Here is a 23984-nt window from a genome sequence, read left to right on the forward strand (position 1 = left end):
GAAAACTGGGCACTGTCCAAATATATCTTGTGCCAGAATCCACATTGTGAAGAAAAAAAAGATGACTTCACTTTTCTGCCAAGTCCTTGAAATGTGGTTTCTCCAGATGACAGTATAATTTGTCCATAGGTGGGATTTTCTGCTTGCACAAAATATTGATAGACTCAAACGGACCTAAGAAATTTGCACATAACCTTCATCCCCAGAATCAACAACAAAATCCTTATCAGTGCAAGGTTTTGTTGAACCAAGTCCAGACTGACATTTTGACCCCTCTCTTTATTGGTTACCCTTTCCTTTATTGTAGGATGGACCGGTCCCTAGCCCTACTAAATGGCTTCTTTCTCAGTAGAAACCGTGCTGTCTTCTTTTAGGAAATTTGTTTCTTCAGGAATAGATATACTGGTTTGACTTTAATCCTGCATCATGTCACTAGGCTTCCTGAAAGTCCGGCTTGATAAGGGAGATGCCTTCCAGGGTAGCAAAAAAGGCAATGTTTTCCTTATCCCATCCTGGAAAACATATTTGCATATTTCTTGGGATGGCACATCATTTGTAGACCCAATCATGTCAACCTTCTAAGTCTTTAACAACCCTCCTCACCCTCCCCGAGTTTAAGTCCCTTTTCTTTCCTAGATACCAGCATTGCTTCTCCCATCGGTACTACCCATATAGATTGCCATAATATCCTTGGTCCCCACCATGGCTCCCCCTCTCATCACTGGTCTATATATATTTCTAATGCCTATTTCTGCCAACATACTGTTAGTGGTTTATTGGCTTGATATTGTGGAAGATTATATTGGCAGCTCATAATTTGGAGGCCTAAAATAATCAGAAAGTTGTCTGAGATTTGAAAAACATGGCTACTTCTGTGAACGTTAATCAAAACTTAAGGATTTTGTGCAGTCCTAGGGCAGACTTGGTAATATAGTTTTATGAACGGCGCCTGACCATGTGTTGTATTGGTGCTAAGCTACATTAATAATTTACATACACATGAGCTACAACACGGGCATGGTCAGGTGTGGTACCAGTCATGTGTTTCAGATCCTTTTAACCAACAAAGGTCAAGGCATGAAGGTCTTTATATGTTATATCTTTTTTATTTCATGTAAAATCCCATTTAGCTTTTAAAGTTTTCTTGGTTCTACTTTCTTCCAAAGCACAATATGTATTAGTTCCTGTTTCTTCCGCCTGCCTGTACAAAGATGACATCCCTGCAGTCATTATGCCACAGCTAAAGTTTTAGTTGAAGGATCCCAGGAATCTGTCAACATTGGTCCTGTTTTCCTCTTTGCCTTCATCCTGGCTATGATGGTATATTGAGCTTTCATACACATTTCAGTTTGAACTCCTTTGACTTGATTCAATTGAACTGATAGCTGATTTCATGATTTTCATGCCCTGGTACCTTCAGCAAGGATGAGCTCTGTGTGATGGACAAGCTCAGAGATTATAGTTGTCAGAGAGAGTGTGTGTGTCTGTTGAATGGTAGAATCTAATCTTCCAATCTGCATAGTTGCACCCGCCTTTCAGCTTTGATGATGCTGTTATTTTAGACTAGGTATATGGTCCGACGCTGGAAAACTGACGACATGCACCAAAAAATGCAGCCTTTATTAACCAATGAAACCATAGGCCACATTGCATGGGTTGCATATTCCCGCAGTGCTCCTTCCTTCAGTATCCTTTGTATGAAAATTGTTACCAACCCAGACACTGCAAAGATCCTACAGAAAAAAAACCTTAGAATCACAGCTTTTCTTATTTCTGTGGATTTTTTTTTTTTTTCACTCAAGTGTTTTTATGCAACATATTTGAGAACCAACGAAGAAGGGACCAAATGCTAGGCCACAGTAATAACCTAGTATAGCCACGCTCTCCCAAGCAAGTGCTCGCCATATTATGACCTGCCTGTGTCTGATACTTAATCAATAGAATAGTTTTTCCTTTCCACTTGAAGGTATGAGATCTGTAGCACCTTTTGTCGCCCTTAGGTGTGCTGTGGTGGACCAGTCGCTCTCTCAGAACAAAATCTCCCCATAAAGTCCTGGAGAGGCCCAGTGTGGAGACCATTTAAGAGATTTATTTAAATAGGTTGTCGCAAGAGGGTCCAACTACTGAGACTTCCAGCAATCTGGAAAACTGGGCTACCCTTCTCAATAAGGGGTGCAACGGCTGAATGAGCTTGCTTGTCCTCCCACTTAATTCATAAGTGTGGGAGTGTCTAAGATGGCTGAACTCTGTCCTTGGAAAATTCCCTACTATAGACATCAATGGAACGTTGGGATGCATGCTTGACTTGCTACTTCACCCTCTAGTAAGAACAGGATCCCCTTTTTCTGGGAGCCAGGGGCCCCTTCTTGTGGTTGAGCCCTCACTGATCAACTTACCGTAATATCCCCCATCCTGCAGAACATGTCTTGCCACTTATAATCTAGTTCGTAGCCTAAGATTTTTACAAGACCAGTTGACATTAATTTTCCTAGGACAAGGTTTATGTGTTGTGGTCTGACTTGGCAGCATATGTACACATGGGTGCGGGGAAAGCCCCATTATCCATCAGTGGGTCGGATGTTTTAGACGAACAATCTGCATCTAAATATGCATGAAATCCTGAATTTAGTGAACATAAGAGTGAGGTTATCTCCATTACGGGTCACTCTATGAGGACAAATGCGGATGTAAAAACTTCTAGTATGGATATAAAATGTGAAATTCATTAGTTTTCTTGCATGTTAAAAATAGAAGAATGATGTTAACAGTACTCGGGATCATTAAGCGACTACTCTCCAGCAAAACCTTGTTCTACTTACAACTTTTCATTATCTGTAGGTAGCCCAGAGCTATCGCCCTCTCTCAAAAGCCATGACTGTCTGCATCAGATAATTTTAGACTCTGCCACCGATCTCTGCCAGCGGCTAGCTAAATGAATAAATCCCATCGCTGTTTTCTTTAATTAACTGTAGATTTAATGTTGCAAATGTGTGCAATGTCCAAACATTTCAGTTCTTTTTTTCTTTCCGCTGGATCAAATTGTAGGATCTCAGAAAGGTTAAACTTGTCTCTTTATTTACAGTCTTGGTAATTAAGTTTCTCTTTAGCCCTGTCTCTGCATATATATTGTAGTTTTTTCTTTTAAATAATAGGTATGAAATATTAAAAATGAGTTCTGAATTATATGGAATGGGTAAAATATTTTTTAAATAATGAAATATCAACAGTGACACCTGCAGGGGAAAAAATATTGAAACGGATTAAACTTTTTTTACAAATTGAACTGGGCCTTCGCGTTGACCTCCTTGTTGGTTGATAGGCAACTTACTGTATGAATTGTGTCTAGTAGAGTATTCATTATAGTGTTTTAATCAAAATATCTATTAGGCCGGCTGCACACATTGCACAGGATGTGGGTCTTGTACGATGCAATGACTCCCTGTCTGCCAGTTCTGCTGAAGGACAGGGAGTCCTTGCATTATATTTCTGTATGATGCAAGGACAAGCAGTCTGTGGGATTGGACCAATGTAAGGGTCTGTTTCCACGGGCCACACATTCGCATGCAGCCATCCTGACCCTTGACTTTGGTCTTTGATCCTCTTGCTTTTTATATACCCTTGCTCAAATAATCGGTCTATGATAATGCTAATCTTTAAAAACAAGACTTTACAGAGCAATAGCATTTTCAGTTGAAAATATAGGAATGAGTTTACAGCTCACAAGAGTTTATAAACTAATTTTTTTCTCAATACATATCCAACATGGTCTCCTCCAGACCAGTCTGGATACTTGTGAGGTTCTTGAGTGGGACAGCCCCTCTAATGATATTCTTTATATTTTATGACTGCTTTGACCACCAGCTAATGGGGTACTTGCAGTAGTCCAGTTTTATATCAATTCTCTTTATAGTTCTCCTTTAAAGGACATCTACCACCAGGATCAAGGACTGTAAATCGAGCACTCTAACATACTGGTATGTGCCCTCTCTGGCAGGATCTGCTCTTTTGCTAGCTTCTTATTCCCTTGTTTTCAGAAAAATTGGCTTTAAAAATTATGAAAATGAGCCTGAGGCTTCGGGCTCCATAGTTGTTAATTGAACCTGGAGTCCGTCAGGCTCATTTACATAATTTCAAAAGTTTTTTTTTAATGGAAAGAAGGTCAGAAGAAGATAAAATAAGAGCAGATCCTGTCAGATGGGACAAGTAAGTGTATTTGGTTTTCATCCTTTTTCCTGGTGGTAGATTTCTTTTAATGCACATCTACCATCAGATAACCTTGGTGGTTATTATTACTTACCTCCCAATCCTGTCCCCATGTGTAGAAAGATTTATTTCTTATAACTTTGCATTGGTGCATTTTTGTGAAAAAGAAGTTATTTATTCACACCTCGGGGAGATTGGCACCGCCCAAGAGCGTTCTGAGGACCGGTGACATCACCAGCTGGGCATCAAGTTGGCAGTGCAGGGAATGTGAAAATCATGCGCATGCACTCGGGTCAAATTCGCTGCGCTGCAGGCTTGCGGCACAACGTGAGATTTGAATGAAGTGCTTGCGACGTCACTGGCCTTCAGAAGTTGCCCCGAAGCGTGCATAAATTATATTTTCTTTAGTTCCTGAGTGCTGTTGATGGGAACACATGGTTCATCAGATGTGAATAGAGATGTTTGCATGTTTCTTAAATGCTTTTTGATGGACTTCACAGTATAAGCAAAGCTGAATACTTGGAGCCTGGCTGCCTCAGGTGAAACTTTTACCTAAAATTATAATAGAAAAGTTATTTGACGTAGTGCAGATGCAGCTTTTTGTGTTTTATTCTTCTCTGAGCACAGTTCCGTTAAAGAGGACCTGTCACCTTAAATAAACCCTAAATTAGCAGCTCCCTAGTAATAGCAGTGTTAAATTGCTAGTTCGAAACATACAGTACCTTATAAAGCTAGCGAACACTGCAGTACATAGCTTCCAGAACACCCTGACCAAGCTTACAGGGGTCCAACGTATTCATGAAGAGGCGGCCCGAAGAGGAGGTGACTGCAGCTTGAAGCCTGGCAGTCACCACTGGCCTATGGTGGTGTGATGCTGTAAGCTTGCTGGCCGTGTAGTGCAGTGCTATAAGGCTAAGGAGCTGCTTACTTTAGTAAGCAGCTGCTAGAGATTTTATTTAGGGTGACAGGCCCTCTTTAAGCATGTAACACATATGCTAATAAAAATCCAGCACATCCAGTCTTCATCAAACTGAGACCAAATGACAGACCTTTTTGACCTGCTTTGACATAGCCTTTTTTGACTGTATAGTGAAGTACAGCAGACTGCTTACCTAAAAGGCCTATGCAAAAAGTTTTTTGTTCTATATAAACCTAAGGATGATGCACACCACAACCCCTCTACATAGAAAAAGACTGAAGGCTTACATGTGTGTAGTGATTAGACCTGAATGTTCTCTCCTTATATACAGGTGTCCACATTCATTCTACCGGAGATGAGCCTATACTTGCTATTCTAGTTTTTAATTACAAGCTTGGATGCAATCCAACAATTGGCATTGATCCACATGTATATACCGCAGTCCCATAAAGAAATTTTATTTTAATTTTTTCTATTCTGCAAATTCATCCATTACTCATCCATCACGTACATTCACCAAGTATATGTTCAGGGTTCCCAAAAACCAGGGCAAGACCAATCCTAACACTGTATAAAATTTGGGAAATCCTATAAGTCTTATACTATCATACTGTCTATTCTTCTATTTGCTTGGTCGTATTCCTTTCTGGTATTACGTACAAGCAATGTCTTTATAACAATTTACAAGCTGGAGCTGTAAACACAGACAAGATGAAGGCACTTGTACGTTTCTTGTATAGCCATTTCCAGCTCCAGGGTTACCTTGTGGTTTTCCTCCCTCCCATAATATTTTAGCCATGCGGCCCCTGCCAGCAGTCTGCGTTCCTGCTCAGCATTGCCAAGTTCCCCTTTCATGTTTCTCAGCTTCTCTGAATTGTGCGTGCCTTTCATTAACCATCTATCGGAAGTTTTCGATATCTCTTCGGGCACATGCCGCAGATGTTAGGGGCTGGTCCCATCATAGCGCTGCACAATCGTTGCTGAAAGATCCCAGATGTCTGCGGGCTTCCTTGGGTCACCATATCTGGCTGTGCAATGCATCCTTCCAATGCTCGTGATACGTCCCATCTATTACAGTATCAGCAGGTGATGCGGTGGATGCTAGAACATTCTGCCAGTAGGGTTATGGCTTATTTTTCACCTTGCCTTTTGGTTGTCTGCACTAAAAAAAACTAGTGAAAAGCTCAATTGTAATAGAGAGTCAAGGCAGCATCTTATTAATGAGACATTCCTGCATTCTGCAGAAGCTCAAAATATTAGAAGCGCAATTTTTCTTCTTCCTTGGGATAGCGCTTCCTTCATAATTGGACCCACATTAAACACATTTCTGTTCTAAAGCAAGGGTCCAGTGAGGTTTCCTTTTTAATAGCATAAAAATACCCTGTCCCCACATTTTTTACCTAATAAAACTAATGACGGGTTCCCATAGTGCCCTATAAACTAAATGCCACCCTTTTTTTCCTAAAAATGGTTTCACTCACGTCCCTATAAATTAGCTGATCTTACCTGGCATTAAGCTATGTGTTGTCCTGCTTGCCCAAGTTCAGCAGCTCCTCCCCGTGCCACTCACCTCCTTACCATTTAGCACTTCATGTGATGTTACAAGGGTGATGTCATCTAGCATCCTTTACCATTTCCAAAATCTACTCCATGTATGTATCTGATCACATGATATCACAGCGTGCAGCTATTTAACTTCTAAAAAGAACTGGTGATGCTTTGTGGAGGTTAAACTGTGGTATGTTTCCTTTAGAGAAGACTTACAACTACCTCCTTCAAGATTAACTCTTCACATGCTTTGAGTACCACTCTACTCCAGTACCCCCTACCCCATCCTCAAGCAAATGGTGATTTGTTTTCAGACCTTTATTAGCAGGTGGGTGAAGCCAGTCCTTCTGTTGCAACCCCTTGGCCACCCATCTTGCAATAGAGAGCCCTGTTAGCATATTTAGAGGGTGGTTTTCATATCCAATATCTGAAATGGGCTCTCGCCTGTCATGCGTCCCTGGGTTATAGCTTCCTCATTTGACAACACAAATGCTACTGTTGTTGTTACTGGGGGTCTATACAAGTTCCAACCATTGTCGGTGGAGCGACACCTATAAAATAATCCAAATACTTAATGGCGCTGGTGAAAGGTCCCCTCTATATAAAACCAGGTAGCCCCTCAGCAGAGACCAATATTTAAATGTAAAATATTATTCTTTATGATGTGTACGTAGTATATAAAATGTATTGGCGGCACAGCCCCTTTGAAGGAATTCTGGGAATATAAGAAGCATGGATGGTGTTTTTCAAGGTGAACTCTGAAGATTCAATTAAATCTATCATTAGAAAGTCAATAATGCTGAATGTACCACTCCTCAAATCTCCCAGGAGCTCCCGTGAATACATCACAGCAAAACAGATGGAAGCATGCCCAAGGGGTGTGTGTCTTGGGCTGGTGGTGTGTGATCGCTGCTGATTTATATGGAACATTTTGTTTGTTCGGTGCACATACAACACAAAGATTTGGAATGCTTTGTAAGAAGACTTTGCAGTAACTTGCTGGCATAAAGTTATGTATTGGAAACCTCATACTCCTATGTGTGTGTTTAAACCATCTGGGAGCAGCAGAGTTAATTAATGGGTAATTCAAGTTCAATAACTGGTATATAGGAGTTTATTTTCAATTTTAAAACCTGTTTCTCCATCCTCTACCATATATTAACCTTCCTCTTAGATCAAATTCTGGGTAAGTGTACTATCCCATACGCAGAGGAGGCTGTCTATATGGGACAGACCTGTGATAAGACTGGGGCAGTATGTATTATCAGTAGGACACCGTTGAGCTACACACAGTTTGGCTAATGCAGACATCAAATGGACTGTAAAGATTTGACCACATACAGGTGTCTGAATGTGCTATAAACTGTATGACTAGAGGGGAAATGCCTTAAAAAATGTCCAGCCAGGAAAAACAAGTAAGAAGAACCGATACATAACTCACCAATCCTTTTGTCCTTTTTTGGGTCCAAATCTGCCTGTCCCAACTCTGCTGCTGCTGTGATTTCTACCGTCAATCACTGTCTGTGTTATTATGTCAATGATGAAAAATGTGGAGTCTTGCAGGGGCTCAGAAAGCTTAGCAGATCAGTTAGACGAGTATGGCATCACTTTGTGCCATTCTAAGGGTGAATTAACATACATCAGTTACTTATATTTTTGTCACCTCAAATCGGCACAATTGATGATAAATCTGGGTCAAAGATGATGATTTAAAGGGGTTGTCCAGGACCTCAGTTTTTGTTTGAGAGCACCAAGGGAGGTCCTGGAAACCCCTTTAAGGCTGAAATCAAAGTGAATAATTTAAAGTGAAGTGCCTGTTTTTGTGTGTTATCAGCGTCTCTGTTCTAATCGTAAAGGAAATCTACCATCAAGATCGAGCATGATAAACTAGTAGATCCAGGCCCTGTGACTGCATTAATAGTCTTAAATTTGTTATCCATGGCTTCCTTCTTCTAAAATTAACTTTTAAAATGATTAATTATGCTTATGAGCCTAAAGGCTGCTGCAGAGCCCTTTCCTGCTGCAGATTCCCAGGCTGCTACTGTGTGCAAAAAGCACCCCCTCCACACCCCACACTGTGTTGAATTTTCCTCTGCTGCAGTGAGACTACATCAGGCAGAGGAAGAGGGGCAGTGCCGAGGAGGGGGACATTGGCAGACAGTGTAGCAGCTTGTCAAGCTCCAGCATGGAGGGGTTCTGGTAACAGCCATTCAACTTTATAAATTATACTAAGTCTGAAGGGCTCTGGTGGGTGTATAATTTTTAAGTTGACTTTGGGAGGAAGGAGCCGGGGATAACAAATGTATGAAGGTTACCACAGACACATTGCCTGGATGTATAAGTAATTGTCCCTTGTTGATCTTGCTAGAGTGAATGCTGCAATAGTTTGAAATCCTCTAACAAATCAGGAATTTTTCAGGACTGTATCAATAAACCGAAGCTTATAACAGAGCAATTAAAATCTAATGAATTTAGGGTTGTAGATTTGTCAAACTTATGTGACATTGACCATAGGATCTTGTTCAGTCATATATAGGTCACTTACCCTATATAATTTATAGATGCACAATTTTCACCTACTTCTTTATCTATTTCAGAGGAGAAAATCATCCTGCCCAAGAAGGAAAAAATAAAGCAAAGGCGAGAAAAATGGCTGCAAAGTAAGTTTGAGTTTTAAAGAATATTTGCAAATAAAATGCATATTTCTGTAACACGAGATTGAGCAGCATTCCCAAAATAGTTGGCCGTGATACAAGTACATGACACTGTTAGGCCACTTTCATCAAGCATGATGCCAGCTCCTGTATCTCCACTTATTAAGTTCTATTGTCACAATCTCCGGTCTAATGAATGTTCTATGAGCTAAGCTCCAGGCATGGAAATATCTGTATTATTCATGATTTCATCATAGAAATGCATTCATCCTCTTATTATCGTTGAAGGCATGAGTAATGTTGCCTCTACATGTGCATTTTGTGGAATTCAGACTAATAATCCAATGACAGATTCTTCCTTTAACCAAAAAATAAACAAGCCTGGTTTCCTTTTCTTGCTCTGATTTCTTCTCACTACACAAAAACCTTCTGCTACAATTTCCCAGGATACCTTTTACCCATTCTACACTAGTGGTTTTTGCAGCTAATATGTGTAAAGCGACACTACAGATCCTGAGGACTTCTTGCTAGACTAAATCTTCTGTAAAGTAAAACCTCACTGGAGTTCAGCTGTTCTTTGTGGGTCTCGCTGCAAACTGTGCAGGTTTATTCATTTCATACAGTAGTAGAAATTCTGCTTCTAGTATAATAGCTAGTGTACAATGTGGCCTCTTTTTTGCTGTGAAGAGGTTAATGAAAGCTCTAGATATTTTAGACTAGTTAGAAGAACGCAGCCCATAACCACAAATTGTTTAATTTTTGAGCATTGTTCTTGTTTTTGAGCGTCATGGCCCACGTAAGCGTACGCATCAAAGTGAGTGATGGAAGCGAGCCATGGCAGCTGTTCTAAAGCTAAGTGATAGTTGGGCTGGATAATTTACTGTATGTCAGCAGTATGTTTCTATTGCACCTCCACATCTGGATTCAATTGCACTTTGTGCCTGGCTTCCCTCCACTTCAGTTCAGGCTGACCCTTATTTATCGCTCAAAGCCTTTCTCCATAGCAGTCTACCACTGTGCAGCCCAGAAGTTCACTACAGCAATAAGGGCTCTTTAACACAAGTAGTTGTTTATTATCCGGCTCATTCCTTTAAGAAATCATCTTGGGTATTTAATATCTATAGGGATTGTTCTAAAACAACAAAAGAGGCAATGGTTACACTCTACACACTGCTGCACTGTGAGGTGTCAACTACTGGCCACATATGGCCGTACCATTTACTACTAACCAATAATGTTGATGTAAACTTTTGGCTGTGACTATTTAACCAACATACTAGAGTTACTAGAATTGTGGACTACAGAGCTTGCCGATTACCAAAACATGGGCCATATTACTCTGCTCCAAAATAAAGGGAACACTTAACCCACACAATGAAACTCCAAGTCAATCGCACTGAGTATAAATTTCTCTGCATGTTGTCCAAATGGAACAGACAACAGAAATGATTAGTAGACTTTTCTCTCCTTTTTTTTGGTCACTTTGCATTATATTAATGCTCCCAGCACGATGCCGTGCTTACAACCAACAAAAGTTACTCATAAAGTGAAGCTTATGCAGAATGGCACATCAATTCAAGCTGTGGCAAGAAGGTTAGTTGTGTGTCAGCACAGTGTCCAGTGCATGGAGCATCCACAAGTCAGTGTTGTGCTTACAGCCCAACACTTTACAGAGTGATTGGCATTTGCCATAGGACACCAAGATTTGCAAATTTGATACCATGTCCTCTTCTTTGATAAGAGCATGTTTACACTGACCATGTGTGACTGGAGAGGCTTGGAGGATGTTCTGCAAAATCCTTCAGCGTGACGGTGGTCAGTAATGGTGTGGGGAGGAATTTCTTTGGAGAGCATCACAGCCCTCCATGTGCTCTCCAGCGGTGCCATGACTCCTATTAGGGAGTGAGATGCTCAGACACATTGTAAGACCATATGCCGGTGCAGTGGCTCTGGGTTCCTTTTGATGCTAGGCCTCATGTGGCTTTAGTGTGTCAGCAGCTCATATTGAAGGCATTGATACTATGGACTGGCTTGCCTATTCCTAAGACCTGATTCCAATCGTGCTTTATTACATCCACCAACGCCATGTTGCACCGCACTGTCCAGGAGGTGATCCCTCATCCGCCTCATCAGGAGCCTGCCCAGGCGTAGGGAGGTCTCTTACATGCACGTGGAGCCCACACACACCACTGAGTCTTAATGTGGTGAGCCGTTCCTACTGAGGTGAGGTCAGCCTGAAATTTTGATTTTTCACTTTGGTTTTGAGTACTATTCCAAATCCAGACCTCCATGGGACATTTTCTGTTAAAATGTGTTCAACTATGTAATGAAAAAAGAGTTTTAAAATAAATCTTTTTATTATAAACATATCATTTCTTTTAGAAATCGAGTCCTTGAAACTGGATCAGCAGGCAAGAAAGGCCCAGGCCAAGAGAAAAGCTACTCCAGTTGTTGGCGATATGCAGCCACTTATGGATGCCCTAGCAGAACTAGCCTCAGCTAGTAAACCCAAAGTGCCTAGGAAGCAGCCAAAGGAGTAAGTTTTATTTTATGTGTCATTTATTTATAAATGTAACTTGGTATCATTCTGTATAAAGGGACTTCTATGTGTCATTAAGTATATAGATACTTGGCCTTGCTGCCCTCCTCATGAGGTCATCGACCTGGTCTTCTCAGCCTCAATAATTTTTCTTTTATTCTCTTTTGAATGATTTTCTCAGCTGAGTTCTTTCTGATTTTTGACCTTACATTTGCTCAAAAATGTGAGCACAAAGCCATCCAAAAATAGAGACTGAGCTATTAGACCGCAACAAAAGCCTAACAGTCCACACTTTTAACAAAAATTCATATAAAAGTAATTTTTAACCTTTTAATATGTTTAATAAAATAATGAATAAAACCTAGCCTTTACATCTTATATAATACTGTGACACTTTCTGTATCCTAGAATAAGCAAAATCCTTCCGATTCCGTATAGCACACCATTGTTTGTCCTTGCTGGGGAAGGTCAGTGGACAGATGTGATGCAGTTAGAACAGGGGATTAAATATAGTGACGTGTAAAGGATCTTGTTTGGTTTTTAGTTTTTATTTTAGTTAAGCCCACACGAGGCATGCTATGGAATTAGGAGATTTGTAGATCATTATTGTTATGTTAATCCATCGGTTTAGCTTTTCTATTTGCTTATGTGTCACGGTCTGGTCAGATGCCTTCTGCTACATTCAGATTCTACTGTTTTGGAATATCTGACTTTACTACTACAGCAGGTTCTCGATTCACTTTGACATTACATTACTAGTTCCCATTATTCGGAAAGTTATGTATAGAGGTGTTTTTTTTTTTTTTATAGACTCGTGTATAAGCCGAGTAAAGGTTTTTCAGCACATTTAATACTTATACAGGCGGTCCCCTAATTTACAACACTCGACTTGCATACGACCCCTAGTTACAAACGGACCTCTGGATATTAGTAATTTACTGTACTTTAGTCCTAGGCTACAATGATCAGCTGTAACAGTTACCACAGGTGTCTGTAATGAAGCTTTATTGTTAATCCTGGTTCTTATGACAACCCAACATTTTTAAAATCCAATTGTCACAGAGACCAGAAAAGTTCTGGCTGGGATTACAATGATAAAATATACAGTTCCGACTTACATACAAACTCAACTTAAGAACAAACCTACAGACCCTTTCTTGTATGTAACCCGGGGACTGCCTGTACTCGAGTACATATGGTAATGGTCTATTCAGCTTCTTCTCTATAACCTTCTGCTTGCAGTATAGATTGCTTGTTCATACAGTAGTTTAAGCTTCACTTTATTCCTATGATAAATAAAACTTTTTTCCTAATGTTGTCCTGGCTACTAGTGAAGTGTATTATTGTAATCCTCCTGATAATATACATGTATTGTACCTCACCTGCAGAATAGGATTGGAATAACTGGGGGCTTCGTTCCTCAGACCTTCACTTTCTGTTTCCCCTCTCATTGTACTGTTCATTCCCTGCTGCATCCCGCTCTGCTTTCTTACTCTCCAGTTGTTAATGCCCCTGGGGCAGGTTTTACACTCTCTAGAATAGAACCAGCGTGCTCTGTATGCACATTTTGCAAATTTGCAAGAAAATCAGCAGAATCAGTAATAAGAGTTTTTCCCCCCTTATTTATAACCTCCCACACTGTGCTTATTGTCAGCAGAGCTGCTTTATTATGAGCTGGGGGAGTATTGGACATGTGTTTGTGCTGTCAACTGCAAGTATGTGAGTCACTAAGCTAAACCACACAAGTGTAAAGTGCCAGTTCTAAAAATTGGAATTAAAGGGCTATTCCCATTTCAGCAAGTTAATGTTAATGTTTCTATAATAATCTGTAATAAACTGTTTTCTAGATCTCTGCTTGTTGTCATTATATAGAAAGCTTCTATGTTACTTCCAGTGGACAGAAATCAGAATTTTGTAAGTAACATAGAAGCTTTCTATATAATGAAGACAAGCCGAGATTTAGAAGTGAGAAATTGATGCAGAATGTATATTGGAAAATGTTATAACTTTTTAAAATGCAAGCAATAACATTAATTTGTTGAAATGGTAACACCCCTTTAAGCCTTTTCTGCACCTGGAGTTACAGTACAATATACAGTGGATTGCAAAAGTATTCATCTCCTTGAGCTTTGCCTTATCCTTAAATGTTACAGCCACAAACTGAATTGTATTTTATTGATATGTTATCTATCAGAGTATTTGTGGACTATAAAGAAAATATATTCTCTTGGAAATTTTTGAAAGTTAAAAAAACTGAAAGTGTATTGTGTATACATATTCTGCCCCAAATTTTGTATGACCACCACCAAGTCTGTTGGGGAAGGTCTTTGCCAGCTTTGCACATCTAGTGGCTGGAATATTTCCCCATTTTTATTTGCAGCATAACCCTAGCTCAGTAAATGCGCCCCAATGTTCTCCAACCACACTGACCAAGGGTCTGCGGAACGCACTTTCGTCGGATTTTGTAAATTTTTGGGATTCGCAGAGCTTTAACAGCTATTTAGAAGGGTATTGTGTTGCTAATGTTATGGTATTACTACACCGTGTTTACCCTGATTCACCTGATGCCTGCTGGCGGTGTGGGGCGGGGGGAGCAGATGTACCACACATATTTTGGCTTTGCCCAATTATACAGCCCTATTGGTCCTCCATTACGAGCATTCTAACCTCGGTTCTCAAATGTCAAATCCCTACAGATCCCAGTTTATGCCTATTGTGAATCTCTATCCTGCAGGAATGTGCAAGCATACGTCTAGACTGCTCCTACACCTTCTTACTGCGGCAAAATGTTTAATTTCTACAAAATGGAAAAAGCCCATAGCACCCTCCAGAGTGGAGCTTTGTACACGTATACAGGAGATACATACTATGGAGAACCTCACTGCATATGGGCCCCATGGGATGACTACTGGACCGGTCGAAATGTATCTTGTCCTCTGTCAGACCCCCCCCCCCATTGTTTATAGGGAACCTGTCACCAGGAGACCTCGATTTTAGCCCTCCACATTTCCCCATAGAGCATTGCATGTACAAGGCTAAACATCTTTTATCGCAAGAATCGGCTTTACAGAGAAAAAGATAACTTATATTTTACCTTTGAAAGACCTGTGCAGTGTGACTACTCCAGTCGCCAAATGGGCGGGGTTGAAGAGGAGTATATTTCCCCCCACCCTCGGGAAACGTCTCCTCAGTGTCTCGTTTTTAAATCAATATTACCGCCCCTCATCCGCCCTTTGTCTTCATTTGAATGCCCCCTTGCTCGGCCCTACTGTTGACGTCACCTACTCACGTCCCGCCTGCTTGCCGCAACTCTCGCTGACCGCGTCTGGCATTCTCGCTCCTGCGCGGTCAGCATCGCTTGTGCTGTGCGCACAGACATGCGCAGATGAAGCAGTGACGGCCGCAAGGTCCCCGAATTCATCTGCGCATGCGCCACACTACCTAGGGCGAGTTGTCAGCGTAGTGTGGCGCATGCGCAGATGATTTAATATTCAAATTGTGTTGCAACCAATGCGCTTACATACACTGGGAAGAAGATGGTGAACTCCGGCGACCTGAGCTGGGAAGCCGGCAGATGCAGGAAATCGGGCGCACAATCTTTGTGAATCGCGGCACAGTTCATTGTCGTCAGACAATGCACTTTGGGTGAACTCCTTTGGCCGGGTAAGTAAATGTGCCCCATTATGTAGGATCATCCCGTCTGCTGGGATTTGTCTCTACCAGCTATTCACATCTAGAGGCTGAAATTGTTGCCCATTCTTCTTTGCATCAAGCTCACTCAAATTGCTGTTCTTTACCAAATCTTCAGGTTCAGCAACAGAGTTGCTGTCCTTCAGGATGGTGAATCTATGCCTTAGTCTTTTTTTCAGCTTGTAACAGGTTTTTCTCCAGCATTATCGTGTATTTATTTCCATCCATCTTCCCATTACCTGTGACCACCTTTCAGGATCTGCTGAAGCAACTTATCCCAACAACTTAACGCTGACACGACTGCTTCATGGTGGAGACGCTCATGTTCAGGGTGATGTCTAGCGTTGGTCCCTAAGGGGTTGATATGAAGCTTTCTTGTGTCTCTATAGTAAGCACAGTAGGTATGGTAGATGTGGGAACCTTGTCCTGACCTGTATTGTTATATGTGAAGTAAGACAAGGAGCTTGTTTCTGACATTCTTGGTCTCCAGTATCTCCTTATCTATCAGTTGTTGGATTCCTACAGAAGTGACAGTGGTATTTTAATAGCATAACGTTCCATAGCAACGTGAAAGGTGTGGTGGGCGTCACAACCTGCTTAATACTGGCACTCATTTGCAATAATTAAGTCATCCCATGCACTTATCTGCTTAAAAGCCCCAGAAAATATAACCAGTTCTTTCTTGTCTGCTGTCAAGCCCAATGACAATGACTTTTTTTTTCTGATATCTGATTCCCTCTGGGTTTCATTTACATGTCACTAACTACCTGTCCCTGGAATTGCTCTCTGGAAAGCAAAGAAAACATAACATTTTTGCATAGAAAGATAAAATGGTTTTAAAACCCCTTTCCGACATTGGACGCAGTACTAAATCAGGGGCGACAAGGACTTGATGTAGTACTACGACCTGCTTCTGGCATCTGCTGCTGAACGGTGCCAGAAGTGCCGGGTGTCGGCTGTATATTATAGTTAACCCCTTACACACTGCGGTCAGCAGCCAGAAAGAGCCATGTGTAGGGATTTGGACCCCCTGTGGTGATTACCGGAGACGGGGGGTTCCTCCGATGGATCTGCCAGTGCCCCGGGGCTGCGTGATCCTTTCCGGGTGCCGGGTCCATGCCTCCTGGCAGACCTGGCTGTAACACACTGAGCATGTGTACATCTGTATTACACTATGTTATAAGAATAAGTGTTTGAACAAGCGATCAGAGCATCGCTTGTTCAAGACGACCTGTAAAAGTAAGAAGAAAGTTTAAAACAGTTAGTTAAAACACTTTCTAATAAAAACAATTTAATAAAGTGAAAGTCCCCTAAACACCACCACTCCCTATGTATACCCAAGTACAAAAAAAACACAAAATCATGAAAAATACCCACATATTTGGCATCTCCACGTCCGTAACAATTTGTACAATAAATCAGAAACATTATTGAACCCACTCGGTGAACGCCGTAAAAACAAAACCTGAAAAACTTACCAAAAATGGTACATTTTTCATATTCCCTTCACCAAAATGTTCCAAAAAGTACCGTATATACTCGAGTATAAGCCGAGGCCCCTAATTTTACCACAAAAACGTGGGAAAACATATTGACTTGAGTATAAGCAGAGGTAGGGAAATGCGTTGGTTACAGCGTCCCCGATATATAGCCTGCCGGACCCTGCCCAGTAGTATTTAGCCAGCACCTGCCCCCTATTATATAGCCTGCCAGCCCATATCCCCCAGTATACAGCCAGCCTCCTGCCCCAGTATATAGCCAGCAGCGGGGGAAGCTGGAAAGGTGATATATTTTTTTTTTACTCGAGTATAAGCAGAGTTTGGGTTTTCAGCACATTTTTTTTGTGCTGAAAAGCTAGGCCTATACTCGAGTATATATGGTAATTTTAAAAAGTTATGTGCACCAAAAAGGTACCAATGAAAAGGACAACTCAACACATAAAAAATGAGCCCTAAACCAGCTCTGTCAACCAAAAAAAAAATATATAAAGGTTATTTCTCCGGAACTGGTTATATGAAAATAAATGGGATTTTCTCTATATTCGTTTTCTTCTGTAAAATTGTAAATAATATAAAACACTATATACCGTATAAACTCTAGTATAAGCCGAGACACCTAATTTTAACAGAAACTGGAAAAAACTATTGACTCGAGTATAAGCCAAGGGTGGTTAATGCATTGGTCACAACCTCCCGAGTATATAGCCTGCCAGCCCCCTGTAGTATATAGCCTGCCAGCCCCCTGTAGTATATAGCCTGCGTCGGAAGGTGAGTACACTGACTCGAGTGTAAGCAGAGGTGAGGTTTTTCAGCACCTTTTTTGTGCTGAGAACCTCAGCTTATACTCCTGTATAAATGGTAAATGAGGTATCACTGCAATCGTAGTGATCTATAGAATAAAGATAATATAGTATTTTTATAATAGTAAAAAAATACAAGAAGAAAGAAGAAAGGAAACCAAAATTTACGATTTTCTTTCCCTACATACATTTAAGAGTTAATAAAATCATATCAATAAGCTAATGACCAACTTAAATTTAAGTATTTGTAAAGTACATCTAATGTCGCTGAAAATAATCCCTTATCTGTTCAAGTGACTTGAAATCTGAGCAGATTTATGAAAATGTGAAAAATCGCATCTAAAGTTCAAAGCCCCATAACATCTTACATGGGAGGTTGCGTAAAAAACAATGTCCACATAAAACAGAAATTTTTTGCTATCATGACTATGTATGGAAAATGTAGAACATTTTGAATTTCTAAGATGAAGAATTTTTCCAAATTTTCATCAAATATCCGATTTTTTTTCATAAAAGCAAAACATACCACAATACCAACAGAAAGTGTCTCGAGAAAACAATTTCAAAATCGCTTGGATATGTTAACGCATTCTAAAGTTATAACCACTTATAGTGACACAGGGCAGATTCTAGAAAATGGGCCGTTTTAGGAAGGCGAAAAGTGGCTTTGGCGTTATGGGGTTAATAGTCAAAATGTCAACAGACTATACCACATAAATATGAGAAAGTAATCCAGTCCCAGGAAATAAAAATCCTATTGATCTACATTTTCACTTTACCTTGTGTGGTTACACACAAACTGCTTACCCGTCCAAGTATCCGCTTCCAAGAATCTGCTGGCGCAAATGAAATGGCTGCAGAATACACAATGCACCTCTGTTGTATCGGCAGGGCACTGCCTTGCAGCTCTGTGGTGATGGGGATGTTTTTATGTGATGTACAGTAGGTACGGAAAGTATTCACATCGCTTTAAGTTTTTTTTCATTGCAGCCTTTTGTTTAAATCAAAAATTTTTTTTTTTTCATTGTGGTACCCCAAAATAGAAATGTAGATATTTTTGCTAATTTATTGAACATGAAAAACTGAAATATCACATGGTCATAAGTATATTTAGACCCTTCATCTCATTTTCCTTGAGATGCTTCTACTCCTTCATTGGAATGCAGTTGTGTTTAATTCAAACTAATTGGACCTGCTTGGTAAAGGCGCACTCCTGTCTATATAAAACATTCCAACAAAATCTCCCTAAGCACAGAGATTAAAATAACAAAACAGAGGCTTCAGAACATCTCTCTGACCATTCCTGACTGGCACAGCCAGAGTCCCTGACCTAAACCCAATTGAGCATCTCTGGAGAGACTTGAAAATGGCTTCCACCAACGTTCACCATCCAACCTAAGGGACATGGAGAAAATCTGCAATGAACAATGGCAGAGGATTCCCACATCCATGTGTGAAAAAACTTGTTGATTTATTCCCAAGAAAACTCACGCTGTGCTAACTCAAAAGGTGCTTCTACTCAACACTGAGCAAAGGGTCTGAATAGTTGGGTGATATTTAGTTTTTTTTTTTTGTTTACAAAATTAGCAAAAATATCTTTATTTCTGTTTTCTTTCTTTCAAGATGAGGTGCAGAGAGTACATTAATGAACAAAAAAAGGATTTTTTTTTATTTTACCAATTGGCTGCAATGGAAAAAAAAAGGGAAAATTTTTTCTAAAAATTGAATAAGAATAAACCAAACCATAAGTAAGACCAGAGTGCTAAAACCATTCATGGCTTCACCCATCCACGTAGTGTGCTTCCTTAGAGACATCTTTTCACTCTGCCTTATCCTTTAATCCTCACATCCAGGCCCTTACTACAACTCTCAACCCGGATTCTACAAAATTGCTAGTTCATGTACCAGGCACCATTGAGGTGTCTCCACGTGTTGCTGCTCTCCAGAAGGGATGGTAAGGTGAGGTGCATCTCAATGGGGAATAAGTCCAAAGAATCAGGGTCTGCAGTGAACAGTTTCCCTCTTTACTGAGGAAATTCAGGTGCAAAGCAATATAGGCTTATTAAAGGCCTCACTTCTCCAATCTCGGTCCTAGCAGAAGAAGGGTTCTATTCTGAGGAAAGCCTGGGCTAGTTGTCCCTCTCTCTCTGACCCTGGACTACTAGTCAGTGACCAGGATACCAGCATTCTATGGCAGAGTAACCTCATCTCAGCTGCTACTTCTGATTGCTTAGGTAGGCTGGCAGTCCTCTTCTTCAAGCTCTGTTTCCTAACTGCAGGCACTAAGGATTCGGACTATTCTCCTTATATACATGCTACCTGGAGAGGAGTGTTTCCATTTTATATAAACACAATCACAAAGTGTTTAGTCCCCATAATATTCTAGGTTTCTAAAGTGTAAACAATTTTGTAAACAATCAGGTAAACAAGTCCTGTTTTTCTCGACTGCCCCACCGTGAGGATAGCACCTTGACCTCTGCAGGGACAGGAAGACGAGAGGTTTAAACATCCATCCCCTACATAGCTCTTCAGTGTTTTTCCTATCACTAAATGCCAGGGAGTCAAGAGGTCGCTTGAGGGAGTTGGGGAGGGGTGGGGTTTCATGGAGGTATGGCACCTGGTGTAACATCCGGGGGTGGAGCTCGGTAGTGAGCTCAAATAACACTTGGCTTCCCCAGAGTTCCTCTTTTTCTCTCTCTCTTGCACTTCCTCTAAAGCAGAAGGACTGAATTGAATTGGTGGACAAAAAGTCTAAAACTGGGAAAGGGCGTAAAATGGAACCTATGGAATCAATTTAAAATTCTAACCAAGATTTACAAAGCCATTCACAACTTGTCCCCTCCATATATCTCTGATCTCATCAGCCAATACCGCCCCACATGTAATCTCAGTTTCTTACAGGATCCTCAGCTTCACTCTGTTACCATCCGCTCTTCTCACAGCCGTCTCCAGGACTTCTTTGGTGCATCCTCCATGCTCTGGAACACTACCAAAATGAGTCTGACTGTCCCCAACATCCAACATGAAATCCACCTGTTCAAGATAGCGACAACACACTTTTACTGCTCTGCTCCCTCCCCTCATGTCTCCATCCACAGGCAGGGTCCTCCTTCCACTTGTTCCAGATCTCTGTACTTATTTGTACTTTATGTAATATTTGTGAATCCCTTACCCTTGATTGTACAGCACTATGGAATTAATGGTGCTCAACTGGTGAACACGTGTGACTTGGATAGTGAGGAATATGCTGTAGTTCGTCGCTCAGTTACTTTTTATTGTACTGAACATGGTTATGTGTAACCAGCCCATTCTGCACTTTCTAAAAAGTTTATCTCAACAGACAGTCCTGGCTCTGTTTTTGATACATTACATTACATTGAGCAATTAGTGGTACAACCTCCTGAATCGTATGACAACATTTCAATTTAATTGTTGCCTAAATACCTTAATTCATTTCCCAGATTGACCGAAAAAGAGCCCCCGTCCCTGCACTCACACAAATTGTTTGCAGATACAACGTTGCAGGGATTACGTATTTAATTGCTCTACGACAATACGGCAGTTTCTCCAGCAGCTTGTATCTGATGATGATAATCTAGAAACCGTTCTACTGAAGCGTTTATCTGGGGAGATTAGGATTGTTGTATAGAAGGACATCAAATCCTTGAGCCATTTGTAAGGTTTATTAATAAAAGATTAGTCTGTGCTGGAGGCTGGGTGCTCCCCCTCGCTCTCCGCTTTATTGGAGGGAACTTGTATGTGGATGGGATTTCTAATATGTCATGACAGTGCGGTGTAATTAAGTAAGGGCTCGTATTGTGTATGCGGACAAAGGCAGGGCATGCACCCATCCAGGATGGGGAGAATAAAACAAAAGATCCACTAATGTAGGGCCAGCCAAAATGTACTGGGGCAAAGCCATGCAAGAGCACCGCTGCCAGCAGCTTCATCGCTTGTGTCCTTTTGTGTCTGTCTTTTGTATCTTGTCTGGAAGAAGAGCTGAGGCAGTAGTTGTAATTGTTCAGCTGTAAAACCGAAGTTGTGATAAGAATAATATACAAATGGTTCAAGTAATGATTTCAGCCCATACTAGGTAAAAAAAAGCAATCTTTTTAGAGATATGTAAATTTAACACAGACAAAAATAATTACATTGGCAGACTTGGGAGATGTCGAAGTTCTAATGAACATATTGGCCTGAAGACAATGGACCTGCCGCCAAGTCTTCATCTTCTTTGTCGCAGACTAAAATTCCCATCAGTCGTATGAAGGAACTTAAGAACATGATTCATGCGCTCAGCCAGACACGTCCATCTCTATATGCTGCCAGAATATAAATCTGCATCATCACACGCACAATCTCCAGAAGATGCATTGAAGGTCTTCATAGGTGGAACATCCAACTGCTTCTCAGGCGTGATTAATCTGTCCAGTGGCTTCCAAGATATGAGTCTACATTCTGTTTCCCCTCAAAATAATTAACCCTTGACATATATAAGGGTTATCTGTCTTTTAAACATTTAAAGCCTATCCTTCTTGGGATCCAACAATTGAAGGGCTGTTTCTGACTACAGCCAGTCCCCGACTTAACTCCCGATTTACAGAAGACTCCTAGTTTAGATATACCTCTGGATGTTGGTAATTTACTGTACTGTAGTCCCCAACATCCGAAGATCAGAAGCACAGCTGTTATTACTGATCTATAACTGATACACAGTCTTGATCTTTACATATTGTTCAGTCTGTAAAACAGGACCCCACACGGTCTCTGATTCATGGACCCAACCGTGGTCGTCGTAAAAAGAGCCTTAGCTGCCAGTTGGACTTCTACTAATCTGTTTCCAAAGACGTCTTTATTTTTTTTTCTTAATATGACACAGAGATGCAGATGTAAGTGTGCACAGTTTCATTAGAGCCCCTATAGCATTAGAGATGCTAAGAGTTCAATCTTGAAATGCCCATCTCTAGAAATCAACCTGAAACTGTTACGTTTTTCAAGTAACTGGTATAATTTAACCATCTGGATCCAATCTCTCCGATCAACTTGCCATAAGTGAGCCAAGCTGCTTTATTGGTGCTGGTGTTGGATCCACACCAATCTAATATTGAGGAGCTATTCTCAGGATATTTTACCAGAATATTTAGCCTGGAAAACCGCTTTAATATCCTGTGCTTAGGAATACATTGCCTGCACTCGGTGGTGGTGCAGTTTACTGCTCTGTACCAGGCAGATCCCTTACAGCAGAATTGAGCATGACTCGTACAGCAAAGCCAAGATACCAACAATTGATCCTGGAGCATATGGGGGACATTTATAGTTATCTTATTGGATAAAAATCCTTCCTGACTTTTGAAGGTTCTTTGCAATGTACAGTTTTGTCTGGTGACTTATGAATTTTATCATTACAACTTTTTTCACTAAAGGTTTGCTTAGATGAACATTAATAGGTAGAAAAGAGGTATGAAAGAAAAACAATTGGTAAAAAGTATGTATCAAAAAAAAAGATTTTAGATCTGTGGAGTACATACCCAGGGCAGATTTGAAGGTTCCTGTTAAAATAAAGCAAGCACAAATTTTCAAAGTAATTGATACTTTTTTCTTTAAAGGAAACCTACCACTTGAAGTGGCAGGTTTCTGATGGAAATACCGGGCACCAGCTCAGGGTGAGCTGGTGCCGGAGCTTATTTTTGTTAGTGTTTTAAACCGCGGTATTGCGGTTTAAAACACTTTTTAAACTTTATAGCCGGTGCAGGGAGGTACGCGCTCGGCGCTTACCATGCTCGCGGCTACATAGGAAGTGAAGGAGAGCCGCGCGCATGGTAAGCGCCGAGCTTCAAGTGGTAGGTTTCCTTTAAAATGTACAATTTTGTATCTCAGAGTTGATAGGTTTTTTTTTTTTTTTAGCTGAAACTCTGTACTATCTCTGTACTTCTTTCAATAAAGTTACTGGTAGATTGTAGTAGGCTTCTGTTGTCAGTATTGGTTAGTCCAATTTTGTAGATATAGAGGAGTCTATAATATTTAGTTTCTCTTGTGTTTCTTTCCGCTCAGGGCTGTAAGGAAGAAGAAGCCGGAGTCAACTGATTACAGCAAAATGCGCCCTATGAAGAAACGTAAAATAATGTAAGTATA

The 23984-nt window shown here is 40.7% G+C and overlaps 1 protein-coding gene across 1 annotated transcript in view; it reads left to right on the forward strand.

The window, feature by feature from the left end:
- The window catches only part of SLX9 (SLX9 ribosome biogenesis factor), a 64618-nt gene that overhangs the window by 34473 nt on the left and 6161 nt on the right, over positions 1-23984 (forward strand). Inside the window, exons 3-5 of the mRNA XM_072121285.1 lie at positions 9268-9330; positions 11707-11860; positions 23904-23975. Coding sequence (XP_071977386.1) covers positions 9268-9330; positions 11707-11860; positions 23904-23975 — 289 coding nt within the window. The remainder of the gene's footprint in view (positions 1-9267; positions 9331-11706; positions 11861-23903; positions 23976-23984) is intronic.

The sequence above is a fragment of the Engystomops pustulosus genome, chromosome 8 (genome assembly GCF_040894005.1).
Source record: "Engystomops pustulosus chromosome 8, aEngPut4.maternal, whole genome shotgun sequence".
NCBI classification, from domain to species: Eukaryota; Metazoa; Chordata; class Amphibia; order Anura; family Leptodactylidae; genus Engystomops; species Engystomops pustulosus.